An 18,000-nucleotide genomic window follows, 5' to 3' on the forward strand; every position below is an offset into this window, starting at 1 on the left:
TCCAGATAAAACAGCGTCTGGGTCTGGACCGCAGTCCGCCCAGTAGTGACCCCTGTACTAAAGAGTCACCTGATGAGAGTGAATATGAGTAAAGCTGCTGTTTCTGCTGACATCCCATGTCGTATATGTTACGTACTCCGAAGTTGTAGGGGATGAGGGAAGTAACAAAGTAAATCACTCAGGAAAAAAAGCATCATGGACAACTTGATGATTAAACAAAAAATGATTTATTAACCAAAAGATGAACCTGAATGGACACTGGGGGTGGAATAGAGAGAGCAGAGAGACGACAGTGTACAAAGACCATGTACCAACCAGCTAACTGATGTCATCACTGCAGTGTCCGGTCTAAATGACACTCAGCCCCATTCTGATGGTAGAGCTTTGAGAAACTGGTTCTCCAGCACATCAAAACCAACATCCCAGCCAGCCTGGACCCTCACCAGTTTACATACAGAACCGACAGATCCACAGAGGACGCTGTCTCCACTGCTCTCCACTCAGCCATCACTCACATTGAAAGTAAATGGACTGTACTTGTATAGATATTTTCAAGTCTTCCGACCACTCAAAGCCCTTTAACACTACATGTCATCATTCACCCATTCATACACTGATGACAGGGGGCTACCATGCAAGGTGCCACCTGCCCATCAGGACTATCTAACATTCACACAGCTACAGGAGTAATTTGGGATTAAGTGTCTTGCCCAAGGACACTTTGACATGGACTAGCGGAGCCGGGGTTTGAACCGACGATCCCCTGATTGATGGACGACCCTGCTCTACCCACTGAGCCACAGTCGCACCAAGAACTACATCAGAATGTTGTTATTTTAGAAAAAAACAAGCAAATACAAACTTCCTGTCTACATCAATGGAGCTGAGGTGGAGCAAGTTAACAGCTTTTAGTTCCTGGGATTTAGCATCACAAACAACCTGACAGTCATCACGCATCTCCATCCTCGTGAATGAAGCTCATGAACGACTGTATTTCTTATAGAAACGTTTCCAGAGGAGCAATAGAAAGCATCGTTGACTGAAACATTACAAAACTCTCATGAGATGTTCAGGGCCAGGACAGGAGGCTCTACTGCGGGGTTTTAAAACTGACCAGAACATCACTGGTTACCGTCTACTACTGGTACCGTGTACTACTGGTACCGTGTACTACTGGTACCGTCTACTGAGCATCAGGGATACCGGTGAGCCCAAAGGACATTAAAAGACTAAACCCACCCACAGCCTGTTCCCCCCGCTGCTGTCTGGAAAGAGACACAGAGGTATCAGCTGTTGTACGACCAGGCTTCAGAACAGCTTCTTTCCTTGGTCTGTGAGACTCCTTAACTTATCCTCCACCATCCATATATAATATCGTTTTTTTTTGTGTTTTGTTGTGTAGCAGAATGGGACTCCAATCTGAATTTCGTTGTGGAACCCTGTTGTACAATGACAATACAATAACCTTGTAACTGTCGTGGCACGATCAGTTGACGTTTGACTCTTCGTTTCAAACAGGACAGTAGACAATTTGAAAGTGTCCCTCGTGAGTGCTTAAGGGTTGGGGGTGGGGTTGCAGTGGCAGACAGCCAGGCTGTTCTCAGGAAACCAAAGGCCGGCAGGGAGTGGTTCCTCAACCCTTATCGCCACATCCTGTCCTACACTCTGACGGCCGTACCGTTTACACCCTGCACAGCTCACACTCACTGGGAAGCAGAATAGCAGATCACACGGTCGTCAATCAGAATGAACAAACCCCACTACACTCCCATCTGTGAATACACACTCTTCAGAGGGATAGTTGGGCTTTCATTTCCATTTCCTCAGCTGGAGGAAAAGCGAGGGATCAAAGAGTGGACTGAATGTGACTGAAATACACAAGCACAAATGTAGAGTTGGTAGAGAGGAAAACTGCAAGATCCTGTTATCTTGATATGTTTGAATCAAATATATTATGGCTATATTGTATCTGAATGTCAGGAGCAAGGGAAGTTATTGTAAAAACTCCAAGAAAATGAAAGGTTTAAGAGTCCAGACCTGCTCCACATTCCTTTATTGAAGTATTTACCGACCACTAGTACATTCTACGATGGCTTTAATGTTGGATTACAAATAAAAACTGGCAGGCCCTGCAGGGGGTGTCCAGTTATTATGGGTTTCTTAAAGCTGCTACCACCACTGAAACTTTTGGATCAAAGCTGCTAGTAGCTTCATTTTTGGAGATGTAGTACCTGTCAGTATTGATGCTTTGTGTCGTTTGTATCGCTAAATTTCTGTTTTGTTTTCGATCTTTCCATCAATTTCTAATCTTTTATCCCAGCTGTAAACATTTGAATGCCTCAACCCCTTAAACTGAAAAGACAGAATAAGAAGCTGCCATTGTGTAGTAATTAGACGGCTCACTTATCACAATTTGACAAGCTCCTCCTCAACATTAAACATTCACATATACAATGACATTTCTAACTAGTAAGTGTATGCCACAGTTAGACTTGTGGCTCAAAAAAAGTAAAAAAAAAACAGGACAGGACAGAACTGACTGCTGCATAAACTTTACCAGTGGTGTGAGACAGCCCACTATCTACCTACCATTGCAAAAAAAAAAGGAAATAGACCTTTCCTTTCCTAGGGTAAGGGGATCTAGCCTCCTTTCCTCACACACTGCAACCCTGACCACTTTGCCTCACAACAGGCAATGGTGGATCCCGCTCTAGCTGCCTGGATGGTCTGCACTGCCGGACAGACCAGGCCTCCACAGCCTGTCCCTCTCAGGAGACAAGCCTGGAGAGTGGGCCCATTTCCCCCAGCCTCTCGAGACAGAGCCCCCAGAACCGGAGGATGACTCCAGGGCTGCGCTGCCATCATCTGAGTAACTTCTGCACACTATGGCGCCAAGCGGCAAACCGGAGCTCACGGAATGACCGACAACAGCATCTGCCTCTGCAGCAGGAGAGCTCGTTGAGTTGTAAACACTTTTATCTTGGAGGAAAGCTGAAAGCACCAACATGTGAAGACATTGTCCGCGTCAGACTCAAGGTGCAGGCAGGGGCCTGCTCCTCAACAGTTGATTGTGAAGCCCAAACTGGTTAGGCGTAAGACCGATTGGGCCGTGTGGAACATAGCCCCTTCTCTTGACGTACACACACACACACACTCCCCTCTCCGCCACCAGACCCGCCATGAATTGACTCGCCCGGGGGTCGACATAGAAAGGGCCGAGCCGGCGATGAGGTCCAGGTTCACATCACCGGCCCCATGCAGCAGCAGACATTGGCCAAAAGCACATCTGAAATGTGGATTTCATATTTCCCTTATTTACACATTGAAATTGCACCTATCATCTATTTCTCTTGTGAACAACAAAATCTGAATCCTCTGCTCACTTTTACTTAGCGATAGACATATGTAATCTTTATTCATTTTATGTGCAATCTGATCAACATTTCAGTTTCAAATCAAGTTAAGATGTATTTCAGATCATCAGACAAGCATTACTCTTGAAAGGAAGGCTCAGATGAAAATACATTTGGTGTCAGTCAAAAAATGAAAGCTATCTGTAGCTATGTACTTTTGTGCCTCATGTCCCTAATTTTCACATTTCTAAAGTGCCAGGCTTTGGATCATGACGGGACAATAACAGATTCTAAATGTAACCATAGATCTGGGGACCAAAGGATACATTTTTTTTTAAAAAACAGTCAAAGAGCGACATCATCCTTTGCTGTTCCTGATCCATTTGCATTAAAAAAAACATACCTGTTGAAACCTAGAGATGTTGTGTGTCTTGCATGTCAGCTGGTCCCGTTGCTCTCACACTAATCCACTGTTAATTACTGCGCAGGATCTGAGTCCAGGCCAGGAAATCAGGCGGGCTGATATGGATGTTTGGGAACAAGTGACCCCTAAAGCCCCCCTCCGTCACGGAGTTAAAGCACATCTGTCATCCTCCAGCCAAAGGCCATGGGAAGAGGGAGAGGCTTAACCTGGCATGCCACCCAGCCCTGCGTGAGCTTTGTGTAATGGAAAATATTTATGGCCACTGGGCAGGCAGCCATATTGCTGGAGAGGAAGGATGCTCCAGATGCAGGAAGGGCAGTGGACCAACTGTGCTCACAGTCAAGTCAATGAGGACTTCTACTTTTCCATCACTGTTACTGACCCAGCCAGGAAGCACAACGATGAAAACAAATATTAATGCCGCAATGATAAAAGTTTCTCACACTCTGAATGTGGTTTATGCAACAGCTCCAACAGACGCAAGTTTATAAAAAAAAAAAACTTGCATAGATATCTTCCCATTTGAAACTCTTCAGAGGTTCAGGTTTCTGACATATTTCATTATCTCTGACAGAACACGACTGCGTGGGGAACGGCAGATAATAGATCGGAACAGCCTGCTGGCAAATTATTACGACATCTAGTCTCATATCACAAAATGAATATATCAATATATCGCCCACCCTTACGTTCGTCTCAATTTCATTTAATTATGCAAGACACAAGTCACATCATTTGGATACTATGTTTCAAGTTGAAGCTGTCTATCGGTGGAGAAGGCTTACAATCACAACACGGCATAGAGGCAGAAGGTTGCGTCTTCGTCTTGATTATGGCAGTTCTACTTGCATCAATCCATTGGATTCAGAGTTATGTATTGACGTAGCAGCATCTAAGACTCGTGTATTGATTGAGTCGTATTGGTTCATCTTCACACACACACACACACACACACACACACACACACACACACACACACACACACACACACACACACACACACACACACACACACACGCAGCTAGTGGGTTCAAACAATGTGCTATCTTCTGAGTTGTTTAATAGATCTACATGTAAACACCCGTTACCAAAGATAGTCAAGCTAGCTAAGGAATGTTGAAGTAGTGTTAGCCCACTAAGCTAACTTTACAAAGTACAAAGTGCATTGTGGGTGATCAAAAACAGTCCAGCACTAACATCTGTTCGATAGAAGGGGAGGACGAGCATTGGTCCTCACTGAACTCTCCGCAGCACCAGTCTAGAGCGGTCACGTGATGAATGTCTGGTCAAAAATGGAATCTTGTTTACTTGAACAGCTGTTTGAATTTAGATATTTAATATTTGAGCATGTTGGTGTCTTTTGACACCATGTTTGTACTCCTTCAGGTAAGGTATCGTGAAAGGATCATTTTGATTACTAGTACATACAATTTTGAAATCACACCCAGCTGTACTAGCAAGCAACCATAATCAGCTATCTAACCAGCTAGATAGCTCCCAGGAAACAAGCATCTGCTGGTAACTTAGTCTACATGTCAGATAGATGATAGTCACTTTATATTTAACATTTTATGCTTCCTCTAAGTTACCTCAATCATATCTTTGGCATTTCCACACTGACGTTAACACTGACATATCTAAAATGAGCAAATATCAGCAAAAATAGAATCGCCCAGGCAGATACATTGGTGTCCCCCTAATTCATAATCAATTCTACATAATAATTTAAGATTATTACGTCGTATTCAATTTGACTGACACTTTCCCATTATTAACTGTGGTGTGATCTGTACATGCACGTTACAGAGGAGCAAGTCAAGTGGAGGTTGTGCATTATTTACTGGGACAAAGATCCAAATGTGGCACTAGAGGAGCGATCCGCCATGACCTTCACTGAGCTCCGTCAGTGGAGGCAGTGGACATCCTTCACATCCTGCTCTTGACTTCCTGTCGGTGAAGTGACTCGCCCTTTCTCATTCAGAAGGAATCCACAGCAAAATGGAATGTTCTAAATGGATCGACATGCTCTATGACACCAGAGAACAGTGTTTTACATGTTAGGGTCATTGTGCATCCTGTTCTTAGTGAACATTACTCTTTTTGTAAACTTTTTGACCAACCCCCCCACCCCATTGTGCAACATGGACACAAAATACTTGTCCCTACAGTGACATATGCAGCGTTCATCTAGTGGCTCTAACACAAGCTTTGGTAGCGACACGTTTGAACAAGAAACATAAACGGAGAAGTCGGAGCTCATTGTCCACTTTAAAGAGTTCAGTGTAAACCTCACAGCTTTCTGCTGAATAGCATAACACTGGACTTCCTTGATGAATGGCTGTTGCTGACGAGATTGTCGGCATCCAAAGTCCACAGGGCAAAATCAACCCCACTGTCCTCTGTGGGAGCCTAGCACTGGCCAGCCTGAACAAACAGTTACACTGCAAGGATCAATCAGACTTCAAAGGGAAGCCAAATGACTGGTCACAGTGGGCCAGCAGATTGTACGCAGCTCACAGCAGTTCTTATGCAGCTTTAGATTCATCTCACATTTTATAGTTCCCTTTGTTGGCACATCATCTCTTCTTCTTCTTCTGCTGCCGCAGCATCTTCCTCCTCTTCATGATCATGGCATGCAGCTTCTCCAGACCTTCCTGCAGTCCCTCACCGATGATAGCACAAGCAGGCAGAAGGTGCCAGGCTGTGGCGGGGCTGAGCTCACCTAGAGCCAACATGCTCTCCATCTCAGCCATACTGAGCGAGTTCCTCAGGTCCTGTTTGTTAGCCACCACCAGAACTGGCACCCCCTGGTTCTCCGTGAGCCGTGTGATCTTGTGCAGCTCCGTCTTGGCCTCCTCGATGCGCTCAGCATCCACAGAATCCACCACGAACACGATGCCATCAGCACACCGCGTGTAGGAGCGCCACAAAGGACGCAGCTTCTCCTGACCGCCTACATCCCAGAAGTGGAAGGACGCCGTCCGTTGGCCGCCTCCAAGTGACACCTTGATCTTCTCCGTGTTAAAACCCTTAGTTGGGACAGTGTTTACAAACTCGTTGAAACGCAGGCGGTACAGTACAGTGGTCTTGCCTGCACAGTCCAGTCCTAGAATGACAATGTGGAGAGCCTGGAAGGACGGCAGGCAGGGGAAGAGGGAGTGATGATCTGATAATCCATTCCCCATCTTGGTAGAGCAGGAGAAGTCCTCACCAAATGTTTAACAGGCTGCTTGTATTCCAAGGGGACTTCAGTAGGAGCCTGGGGGGTCAACACAGCATGCATAATAAGTCAGAGCAGTGAAAGCACACAAACACCCAACAAGTGAATACATCCCCTCACTCAATGGAGTATACCCACGCTCACAGTATACTGCTGCTGAGAGATGAATGAGCGCTAAAGCAGCAGGGTGGATGGCACTCCATTTGCACATGTAGCGCCACAGCAGCCAGCAGTGATTTCATACGCTAATTTCCATTCAGTATTGAGTAGAGCGGCAATCAGTAAAACAACGGAATGAAGGCTTTTTCGATTCGACCAAAATCCCAGATGTAAGCGTTCATCCAGTGTTCAGTGATCAGTGATCAGTGATCAGTGATGGGGACAGATCGGGAGGATGTTTCCACAACAGACTGAAATATAGTCCAGGCTTCAAAAACGTGTTGCTTGGCAACATACTTACTTCTCTCCTATGCTGAAAAGGACAAGGTTTGGATTTAAAAAATATGTTAATTAATATAGCCTTGCTGCAAACACACACACACACACACACACACACACACACACACACACACACACACACACACACGCACACGCACCTAAACAAGCCCTGTGGCAACTCAAACATGTTCGGGTAAATTTGGTCCGCATTCAACAGCAATAAATTATGACTTTCATAATTGGGTGACAGCTGAATGACAGCCCCCTTGTCCACTGCGCGGTACGTTAACGGGAGACTGGGAATAAAAGCCGTGACTGGTAAAAGAGTGGACTTCAGTGTCGCTCGGTGAGGTAGATGTGTACGCGGTAACTCATGATTCTGGGGGATATCTCTATTCTTATCAAATGAGGACAAATACAGCTAGCTTTGTGGCTGAATGCAGACACATTGCAAGGTTCTTAAGCGGACCCTGGCGTGTAACGGTGGACCAGACCGGGCTCGACTTCAGGCTATGATGCCAACAAGTGTTGAAAATCATAAAAGTTAAAATTGGCTTCATTGGGCCCAGTGCGGCTGACAGCTAGGCCTGCATATTTACATGTAACGCTAATGAAACGTGCGGTAACGTTACATGACAGCGCAGAGGAATGGAGAACGGTATTTAACGTGGGGAAATCATTTCTTTCAAGCTGTTGAGCTACATGTTTTGACACGGTAATCAAGGTGTGTTCTACACAGTCCGTAGTATCACTAGAGGGAACTTACCGTCTCCACCAGCGCTGCCGTTGGTCCAGCAGAAGCTCAAAGTGTGTTCCGAGGCGCTGTGTTCCCGCTGTTCTCGCTGTTCTCGCCGTGTTCGTGCTGCGTACTCTCACAGCTTCAGCCCCACTGAGCCGCTCTGCTGAGAGGACTCCTCTCACTCCGTAGAGGCGCCAAGCCAGACACACTACTAAACAACACAATTTCCGCTATGCCTTTTCAAAATAAAGGCCTAATTGTTTTGTACTTTTACAACAATTCATAGTTTGACAGATTTTTGTCAAGTCATCAAACTCAATCGCCGAGGAAGCCCACGAGAGAGCTCGGATATACCGAGTTACTTTACTGTTTCAAAGATAAAGACACAACGTTCTCTTCACCCTCTCATACTCAGCATTAGGCTGAAAATGATACAGCATCCAAATAGTCAAGGTTTACACCATAGACTGTACTCTAAAGAGATCAAATAGGTACAATTCCAACTATTGCTTGACTTCTGGAAAAGGCTTGATTTAGTTTACTTCTCATGTGTCACATATTCTATATTAAAAACTGCTGATCTATTTGAGTGCACTCCAAGTTGTCATTTTCTAATTTGTCCACATTTTCTTGTGTTGGATACCCTGGTTTCCAAATGTATTTAACACTTTTATTGCGAAGGAATGGTGGCGAGTTTTCCTGTCTCGGTCTGCCTAACAGACGACTTGATGCAGTTTCTTTACGCTGACTGATCTGAGGTGATGCCATGCCTGCTGCGCTCACGGGCACACGCACACGCAGTTCATCTGTTTTTGTCACTCAAACTGAGGCAACCTCCAAAGAAAGAATCGGATTGAATTGCGGCCAGAAGCAAACGTTTATTTTCGTTTATTTCAATGCCATTTTATTGCCATAGATATGGAGTCATAAGAGTGCCATAATAAGGAATACATCTGTAAAGTAATGAGAAAATAAATGTGGAAATATTGAGAGGAATAAATAAAAGGATGAATGAGTCAATAAAAAAAGTTACAATAAATAAAAGTAAATAAAATAAAGACCTGTAGCTATCTTCAGGCCTGGAGCATGTGAAATTTGAGCAGATTGGAAATTGTATGCTCAAGTGACTGCATCTCCACAGTAACGCATTCCATAAAAAACGTAAAACCTTCATTATTGAGCATCACTAACATCTTAACTCTACACTCACTAAATTTGAGGAGTTTGTTACAGTGCCTGGAAATGCCAAGAAATGCCCTAAACCAGCTTTTTCAATTCCAAATTGAGTCCTTGTTGGGTTTACGGCATACCTCCAAGAGACTTTTTGTACGTCTCCACATGTTACATCTAGGAGAAAGGTAACACAGGGCTTTTGTATAACATTTTGTATGGGGCGCTATTGAGCAACTTTTCACCCCTCGAAAATGCAATTAATTCGAAGTGAGACAAATAATTAAAGCTGCAGGCTGTGCACATCTGGTGTATTTGGCTGGACGCTGGTTGATGCAGCTCTACATTTCCGTGACCATCAGACACGGAGGGTACAAGTTGGCTGCATGATGCTGGAAATGACATATTGCAGATTTTATACCACTTCCTATGCCCAATATATTGCGCTAGAGGGCACACTAATTTCGCATCATGTTGCTGTATATCATGTGTAGATCACAACATGTATATTTCATGCAAATAAGATAATCTTTGTTACATGAGGTTAATTTCCTGTTGTCAGTAGGTGGCGCTATGACATTAAATAAATGTGGGTGTTAGATGCCTTCGGGCCTGGGTTCTTATCCAGCATGTCCAATTTGGGGCAGATTGGGTTATGTAAAATTCTGCTGACCTAATTTGCGCTGGATCTCTTGAACCCCCTAAGAGAAGTTTCAAAAAGTTCCATAACTGTGAAATGCCTAAAATGGACTATTGTCACATTATCCATGACACCATCGTTGGAGGTATAACTATTCTGTGGACTGTGGAGATTATTAAAAGCGGTAATGTGAAGCATCACTACGAGACAAAGAACTTCTCTTTTGAGCAAATGTACTTACTCATATGTATGTATGTTTATGTATATATGTATATATATGCACACATGTATGTGTGTGCCGAGTGTGACGCGGTGGGGATGAGAGTTAGCGCCTCCAAATCTGAGGCCACGGTGCTCTGCCGGAAACCGGTGGATTGCTCCCTCCAGGTGCGGACGGAGTGCCTAACTCAAGCGAAGGAGTTCAAGTATCTCGGGGTCTTGTTCACGAGTGAGGGTAAGATGGAGCGGGAGATCGACAGGCGGATCGGTGCGGCCGCAGCAGTAAAGCAGGCGCTGCACCGGACCGTCTTGGTGAAGAGAGCGATGAGCCGGAAGGCGAAACTCTCAATTTACTGGTCGGTCAACGTTCCTACCCTCACCTATGGTCACGAACTCTGGGTCGTGACCGAAAGGACAAGGTCGCGGCTATAAGCGGCCGAAATGAGTTTCTTCCGTAGGCCGGGCTCAGCCTTAGAGTACATCCACATTACTCCGTTTTCGCTTGGAAACGCATTTGTTTTGCTACGGTTACACTGAGCGTCCACATTACGCTGGCATTTTCGAGCACCGTAAACGGAGGAGTTTAGAAACGATCCCGAAGCCGGATAACTTTGAAAACTCCGGGTAGCGTATTCGTGTGGACGGACGGAAACGCATAAGTTTGGAAACGATGACGTAGACACCCGCGATCGACTACCAGGTTAACTTAACGCGGACAACTGATTACAGGCATTGCTGACCTTGTTGTCTTTACTAGCAGCTGTTGTCCAGTTAAAATCTGCATGTCTGCGGAGGAAACAGCTGTTATTGTAGCGATCAGTCAGTGGCGTGAGAGAGAGAGAGAGAGAGATAAGTGAGCGGAGAGAGGGAGAGAGAGAGAGAGAGAGAGAGAGAGAGAGAGAGAGAGAGAGAGAGAGAGAGAGAGAGACCCGCAGCGCTGTAACTAACGTTAAGTCTGAAAAATAAAACTTATTAAACTTTCCACAAACTGTATCTGTTTGATGGCTGAAACGCTGTGTGGACGGAGATCGTTTTCGTTTGAAAACTCCGTTTCCAAACAAAAACGGAGTAATATGGATGTAGCCTTAGAGATAGGGTAAGGAGCTCGAACATCAGGAGGGAACTTGGAGTTGAGCCGCTACTCCTTCGCATTGAAAGGAGTCAGCTGAGGTGGTTCGGGCATCTAATCAGGATGCCTCCTGGGCGCCTCCCACTGGAGGTTTTCCGGCCACCCCCCAACTGGGAGGAGACCCTGGGGAAGACCCAGAACACGCAGGAGGGATTACATCCCCCAGCTGGCCTGGGAACGCCTCGGGATCCTCCAGTACGAGCTGTAAAATGTTGTGGGGGAGAGGGAAGTCTGGGTCAGCCTGCTTGGCCTGCTGCCACCGCGACCCGACCCCGGATAAGCGAAGGACAATGGATGGATGTATAAACAAACTGAGTGCGTATTCACAAAACTGAATTTGCGTAACTGACAATGGAAAAAGAACACACTGCCAATTCTGAACTCTTAACTGAGACAGAGCCTCATGTTGATTCTGGTGATATGGACGACTCTGTAAAAAAGCTGACCAGCAACACTGCGGCGATAAAACGCACATTCATCCACACACTGAAGAGCACCATTTACATATTATTCACATCAGAGGGAACAATATTAACCATATCATCAAAACGACACCATAGACAAATGAACACAGTAGTAACGCTACTGCAGATGTAAAACAACAAAAGCACTTCACTACCAAAGCTGCTGTTCACTTAAAGACAAAGTCCATCCTCCTGTCTTTGTTGACAGAGTTTAATCACGCGGTTGTACAGAACATCGGAGCTAGAAGCTCTGGCATGTCAGAGAATACGCCCAACATGTCAAACAAAAAATCAGATTGGTCCCCATTCACTTAAACTGCAAAGGGATTCACTTATAATCCTGAAGGCCTCCACGCAGATTGTTTTACTTAGAGACACCATAGGGGCGAAATCTGATTAGATAAAAGCTCTGCTTAAAACAAGCTGAAGTAGAACACCGTGATGAAGTGAACATGAAGTTATCCAGATTATTTGCTGTTGAACAGATTTGCTGTTGATAAGGCTTATTATTCCATTGTCTGCATACCGTAAGAGCTGTGTGTTCCTGTCACCTATGCTCACCTACCTTGCTGTTCACCTGTAAACCTGTAAACACCCGACTAACATCTGATCAGTTACCTCATAGACTAGTAGGTACATACTACCATCTAGTGGTCTAAATGCTGTGGTCTAAAAATATACACAGCTATTTACAAACTTAAAAGAAAAATATAAATTGACAAGCTAAATGGCTACAACATACTTTTTTTTTTTTAAATGTAAAAATTAACTACTAACCGTAAGTGTCAAATAAACGGCGAAAGCCGGTTCCATACACGTCACCTGGCTCCAGATAAGCTTATATAAAAATTTGAGAGATGCACCAATTCTGAAGTTCTGGGCCGATAGCAATACCCATGTCTAAAATAACAATTTGGCCAATAGCCGATATTTTGTTGTTGTTGTTGTTGTTACTATGTGCCAGGAAAACAAAGACATCTTCATGTAAAAAATAACTGAGCTGTTTACCACCAGCCCAAGCCCAAAACTCTTTGCAGTTTATTTCTTATATACTTAATATGTATCACTCTATTGTTCATATATGTACATATTTTGACTCTATTGTTTTTTTTTCTTATTTCCTTAAGTAATCTTTGATCAATCTCTGTCAAAAGAATTTGCTTCGGAATTAATAAAGTTATATCTTTTCTTACCTTATCTTTATTATCCTCTATTAACTATGACTTTTGAAAACATGCTTCAAACTGAGTGCAATATTTTGACTAACACAGAAGATTGTGTTAATCCGACTTGAATCTGTATGTGCTTTATCTGCCCTCTATTTCTTCTTTCCTCTCAAGCCTCCCACCCACCTTGGCCCACATTCACTCTCCTCAACAATTTTTGTCTTCTTTCCTCCTCATTTTCGGGACAGTTTAACACATGCCAGACCTAATCTGAAATGTGTAATGGGGAAACAGAGAGACAGTGAATTCAATAGTTTAGTCAATCATCAGCTGAATGTCTTTATTGTGTTGGACCATTGCGGGGAAACAGTGTTGGGACTTTACAATGCGGTTGGAACAAAAGGTTGGGGTAGTTGAGGGCTAAAGGGTAGTCAACAGCCTGATTTGAGTTAAGGTCACACCAAGCTCTGTGAGACGTTAAGTCTCACCTACGTGTGACCTTTCATCCAAACTCAACACTGGGGTCTCATTGGATGAGGGCCATAGGCTCCACAGGGGCTCCCCTGTAATAATCTATATTCGCTGCACGAACAATAGACTGTTTTGGATCCCGGAGGAAAAGCAGCCCAGCAACTCTGCCAACTTTAACCTGCAGAAGGCAGATGCACCTTCTTCAGAGGAATAGAAGAATAGAATTCTCTCTCTAATTTTTCTGGTCATAAGGAAGAGGATTGATTCCCTTAGAGGAATCCCCACCCGCTGCCATACAGGGGGGTTTATCGTCGTGCAGCTTGAAGCTTGAACTACATCGACTGTCATCTCAGAGTAATAGGCTTGTGTCTGGGCAGAGATCATAGTGTACTTATTACCTTGTTCGTTTTGTTCAAAGTTTACTGTATTGTTAACGTGTTATTGTGTATGTTCACGGACCGCCGAGTTCCGTTAGTGCTGTGAAGAAATGCTAGATCAGTTATGTTAGATCAGTCACCGCGAGTTGGTAATTAAGTTAAAGACCAGAACCGTGGCTGGCCGAATCTGAGTTTGCCAGTCGGGTTTCTGTGTGATAAGGTAACAGTTTCCATATTTTAGCGCTATATACTATTACAGTACATTTCTTTAAATGTTCTACTAAGTTCAGCTGAGGTGGTTCGGGCATCTGATCAGGACACCTCCTGATCTCGCCCTTTACACGACCCAGAACACGCTGGATAGATTATATATCCCGTCTGGCATGGGAACGCCTTGGGATTCCCCAGGAAGAGCTGGAGAGCGTTGCTGGGGAGAGGGATGTCTGGAATACTCTAAATATTATAATAATTCTAAACCTGCTGCTCCCAAGACCCGAACCTGGATGAGCGGAAGTTAATAGACGAGATAAATTGTATTAATTAGGTTCCATACACCTTATCCATAAGAAGGGAAAGGTAAAATGGAGTACATGTCTTTTCCTATGCAGTCTCGTTATTTGTGGCTATGTGGATCGTTGACTGAAGCTCTGGAGCAGGCAGGAGATTTAATGAAGGACTGGTGTGGTTTCAGGAACTAGCGGTTGGAAAAAGCCAGCAGGGCAATGCCAGCGTGTGGCATTCTGGCAGGCGAGGAGACTGGATCAGTAGTGGCAAAACGTTCTGATGACTGGAAAACAAAACCCTGGAAAAAGACTGAAGAACATACTGAGCTAAATGAAGGATGACTGAGCAATTAGATTTCTGAAAAAGGGAAGACCCTGGAGATCCCCAGGAAAACAAAAACAGTAGAGGCAAATCTTAAGGAAAATGTGGGTTACATAGTTGTTTATAACTATTTCACAGTTCATTGAAATTACACTAATTTTACACTCAACTGCACCAGGCAAAAACAGATATAATATTGTATTTTCCAGAATCCCTGCCAACCTCAATATTAACATTTCAATTCTTAAGCTCTTGGCTGTAAGGAGGTGCAGGTAGACCAACTCGGCCTGCGCAATCACTCACAACACAACATGTGGAGCTCCTAAACCATCTATAAATCTGTTTGCCCCAGTAAATCTACCAAAAGGTTTGTGTTTATTCTGTGATCAGCTTGACTGCGGCTCACTGCCAAAATACAGCTACTGTACACTTGCATGGCTATCAGCCTATGCCAGTGTGCGAAATACCTTGTGGCAATCAGTGGACCTGTCCGAAGAGGGAAAGTGACGGGGTGTGGGTGGAGCTGAGGTGGGCCGAATGAGGCCTCGGTGGTGAGGCACTCCCACCTAGCTCAAAGCTACCAAGTTAGCTCAGGCTAACAAGCTAGGCGATATACTACCCTGTGCTGCTAGCCAATTAACATTAAGTCTGTATATTGTTGCTCCTGGCTGCCAGTTTGTCCTGGTGCTGACATAAATAAAGTAATACTAACAGTTGAATTTCACTCACCAGAAAAAAAAACTGGAGCACAAGCTTCTTCAATCAATCAATTTATCCGCTTGCCACTTGTAGAGCAGCCAAGAAGAACGCTCACTCTCTGAAACGACCTGTGATTGGTCAAAGTTTCTCGTCACGGGCCAAACTTTCTAAAGCCCGAAAGCAGAGCCAAAAGGAGGTGTAGAAGTCTAGTGTTCTCTCAGGCCGCTGGAATTACAATATGTTAAAAAGTTATCCTGAGTTTTTTGCCCAACCACGCAAAAAATAAACTGCCTGTCCCAGTTTAAGCTTAAATTAAGAATATCACAAAAAAGACGTTTTTATGTAAATTTGGAGCTTCTCATGATTTTTTACTGCAGTTTTAGTGATGCAGTATCTCATTTCGCCAGTCTAACGTGACAGGCCTAATTTCTCCGATCCAAGTGACCGCCCTCATTTCTCTGGAGTAACGTGAACCGCTCTCATTTCTATGGCCTATAGTGAACCTGCCTCATTTCTGCAGTGTAATGTGAACTGCCTTTATGTCTGAGAAGTAATTTTGTGTTTCTGCACCTATGGTTCTTGATCTTTGCAGCCAATTCCCTCGTAGCACAAGTCAAAGTGCATCTTAGTCCAACAACTAAAACTCTTAATGGGTAACACATGCTGTCAGTCAGCGTCTCCTGACAGTTTATTGGAGGGCTTCGGGGTTTCCCATTTTGTCACTCAGTCTCATTCATCCATAATCTGCAGAATCTGAACATCTTGAGCACAATTCGTTGGCACCTGATCCTACTTTCCACTGTCACATCGTGGTATTAGACTTACAAAGGTTACTATCACGGCATTACACCCATTTAACCAGGGATGAACAAATCCCTCTGGACCAAAAAGACACCATCTGGCTTATGAGACATTAAATATTGATTTTTTTATTAATTAACTATTTGACTATACATTTTTCAGTAGTTGTAGATTTTTCACTGATGGCCGTTTTTAATATTTCCCAGATTAACAGCATGGAAACTTTCCAATGTGTTTGTAAAATCCAGTGCAGGAACATCCATGGTCAGAGTTTTTCCCAACAGTCACTAAGGAAAAACTGAGACCTCACACTGATTTCAATATCTCTGTTCCTTTTCTGCTCTCATGAAAGATCAAATTTCTCACCCTCGCAGCTCAGACTCACCAGATTTGTTGAAGCACTCACAAAAGTTAGAAGACTCCTACCTTAGAGTGCACCACCTATCAACATCAGTGCACTGCTGTAAATCTCACTAAATCGTTTAGTTGGGAAAGCAAAGCAGGCCTGCTTTCCAGGCAAATGTGGAAAAGTCTTCAGCTGGTTGTGTTGATTTTGGCATGGTAGGCTGTCATGACAACATGACACTTCCTGCTAAAAGGAAAAGCGTCTTCCACAGGGATCCGAGTATGAGATACATCCATAATCAGGCATGACACTGGCCACATGCATTCCACAACTCCCAGTTTTTTTTCCTCTCTGTGAAAATACAAACATACATATATATGTATACATATATATAAATATACATATACAAAAACAACATACTATTATGCTCCATAACTAGTCTTTGGTAGTCTTTCTATCACACTAATGTCTATAATAATCTTTCCCCCCACTCAAGAACAATAAGCACTGGCATCTACCTCCATGTTATAGGGATGCATAAAATCAGGTGGGGTCAAGCGAGGTGCCCTGCAAAGCAAAGCATTGGCAGAATCAATTGAGTCTTGACAAACAGCAAACCAGACACATTGGCTGGAAGGGTGTGTGTGAATGTTGTATGAATGGGTGAATGATGACATGTAGTGTTAAAGTGTAGACATGTAGTGTAGCGCTTTGAGTGGACAAGGGACTAGAAAAGCGCTACGTATGATATAAGTACAGTCCATTTACCCAGTTATTTGGCAACCATGACAAGATCGACATAATTTGGTTACATCGGATTTTAACCCGAAAAAAAATTAGGGTGAACCCGATCCAAAATGGCCGGACAAGTCCTGGTCATGAGCTAAACTTAATACCTTGACCTGTGTAACCCCATCACCCTCCGTCCCAGACACCGGGAGCCATCTACGCATCAACACATCCTCATCAAACAGGTAAGTGGCTTTGTGTCACTATTTTGTCAGCAGACAAATAGGTAGCCAATGTACTATTAGCTTGCTAAGTACATTAGCTACTGCCAAACACAAATTCCCCTCATCTGCCACCAACTCAACAGAAAGAGGCACACTTCTTACTTCAGGAGGGGCTGACCACATCATCAGACGTGTTTAAAAATGAATCATAAAGATCCACTAAATCACCCAGCTTGAGAACCTGGGCACGCATCACGACGCATGGTGTAAAAATAGGCGATGCGCAAAATGGGATGAGTAAAGGGTTTGCTGTGTAACAGGTGACTGGGGAGCGACACTAGAGTGGTGTTTTAGTTCGAAAGCTCTCCCCCGAAGGTGCATAGCCTTCACTTCTATCTCACGTTTCTACACATCCATTTCCCTGATGTGGTGTCAGGTGGAGCTCCTCAGCTGACATCTCCGGCGTAATGAGAAGGTTTGGGGAAACAGGCTTGACGGACAGCACAGGATGTTGCGGCTCCACATCAGCTTTTCACACTCCCTTCATAGTTGTAGTGCCTTATAAT

At 44.1% G+C, this 18,000-nt stretch overlaps 1 protein-coding gene across 1 annotated transcript; it reads right to left on the bottom strand.

Moving 5' to 3' along the window:
• Positions 1-208: 208 nt before the first annotated feature.
• Positions 209-8,324, bottom strand: arl4ab (ADP-ribosylation factor-like 4ab). The gene is made up of 2 exons (XM_068710778.1): positions 8,202-8,324; positions 209-7,036 (listed from the first exon to the last, which is right to left on the bottom strand). The coding sequence occupies exon 2, from the start codon at positions 6,960-6,962 to the stop codon at positions 6,354-6,356; it is 609 nt and encodes a 202-aa protein (XP_068566879.1). The 5' UTR covers positions 6,963-7,036; positions 8,202-8,324; the 3' UTR covers positions 209-6,353.
• Between the last annotated feature and the right edge of the window lie 9,676 nt (positions 8,325-18,000).

This window comes from Cebidichthys violaceus, unplaced genomic scaffold (genome assembly GCF_023349555.1).
Source record: "Cebidichthys violaceus isolate CVI_PGR_0920_01 unplaced genomic scaffold, fCebVio1.0.p SCAF_16, whole genome shotgun sequence".
NCBI lineage: Eukaryota > Metazoa > Chordata > Actinopteri > Perciformes > Stichaeidae > Cebidichthys > Cebidichthys violaceus.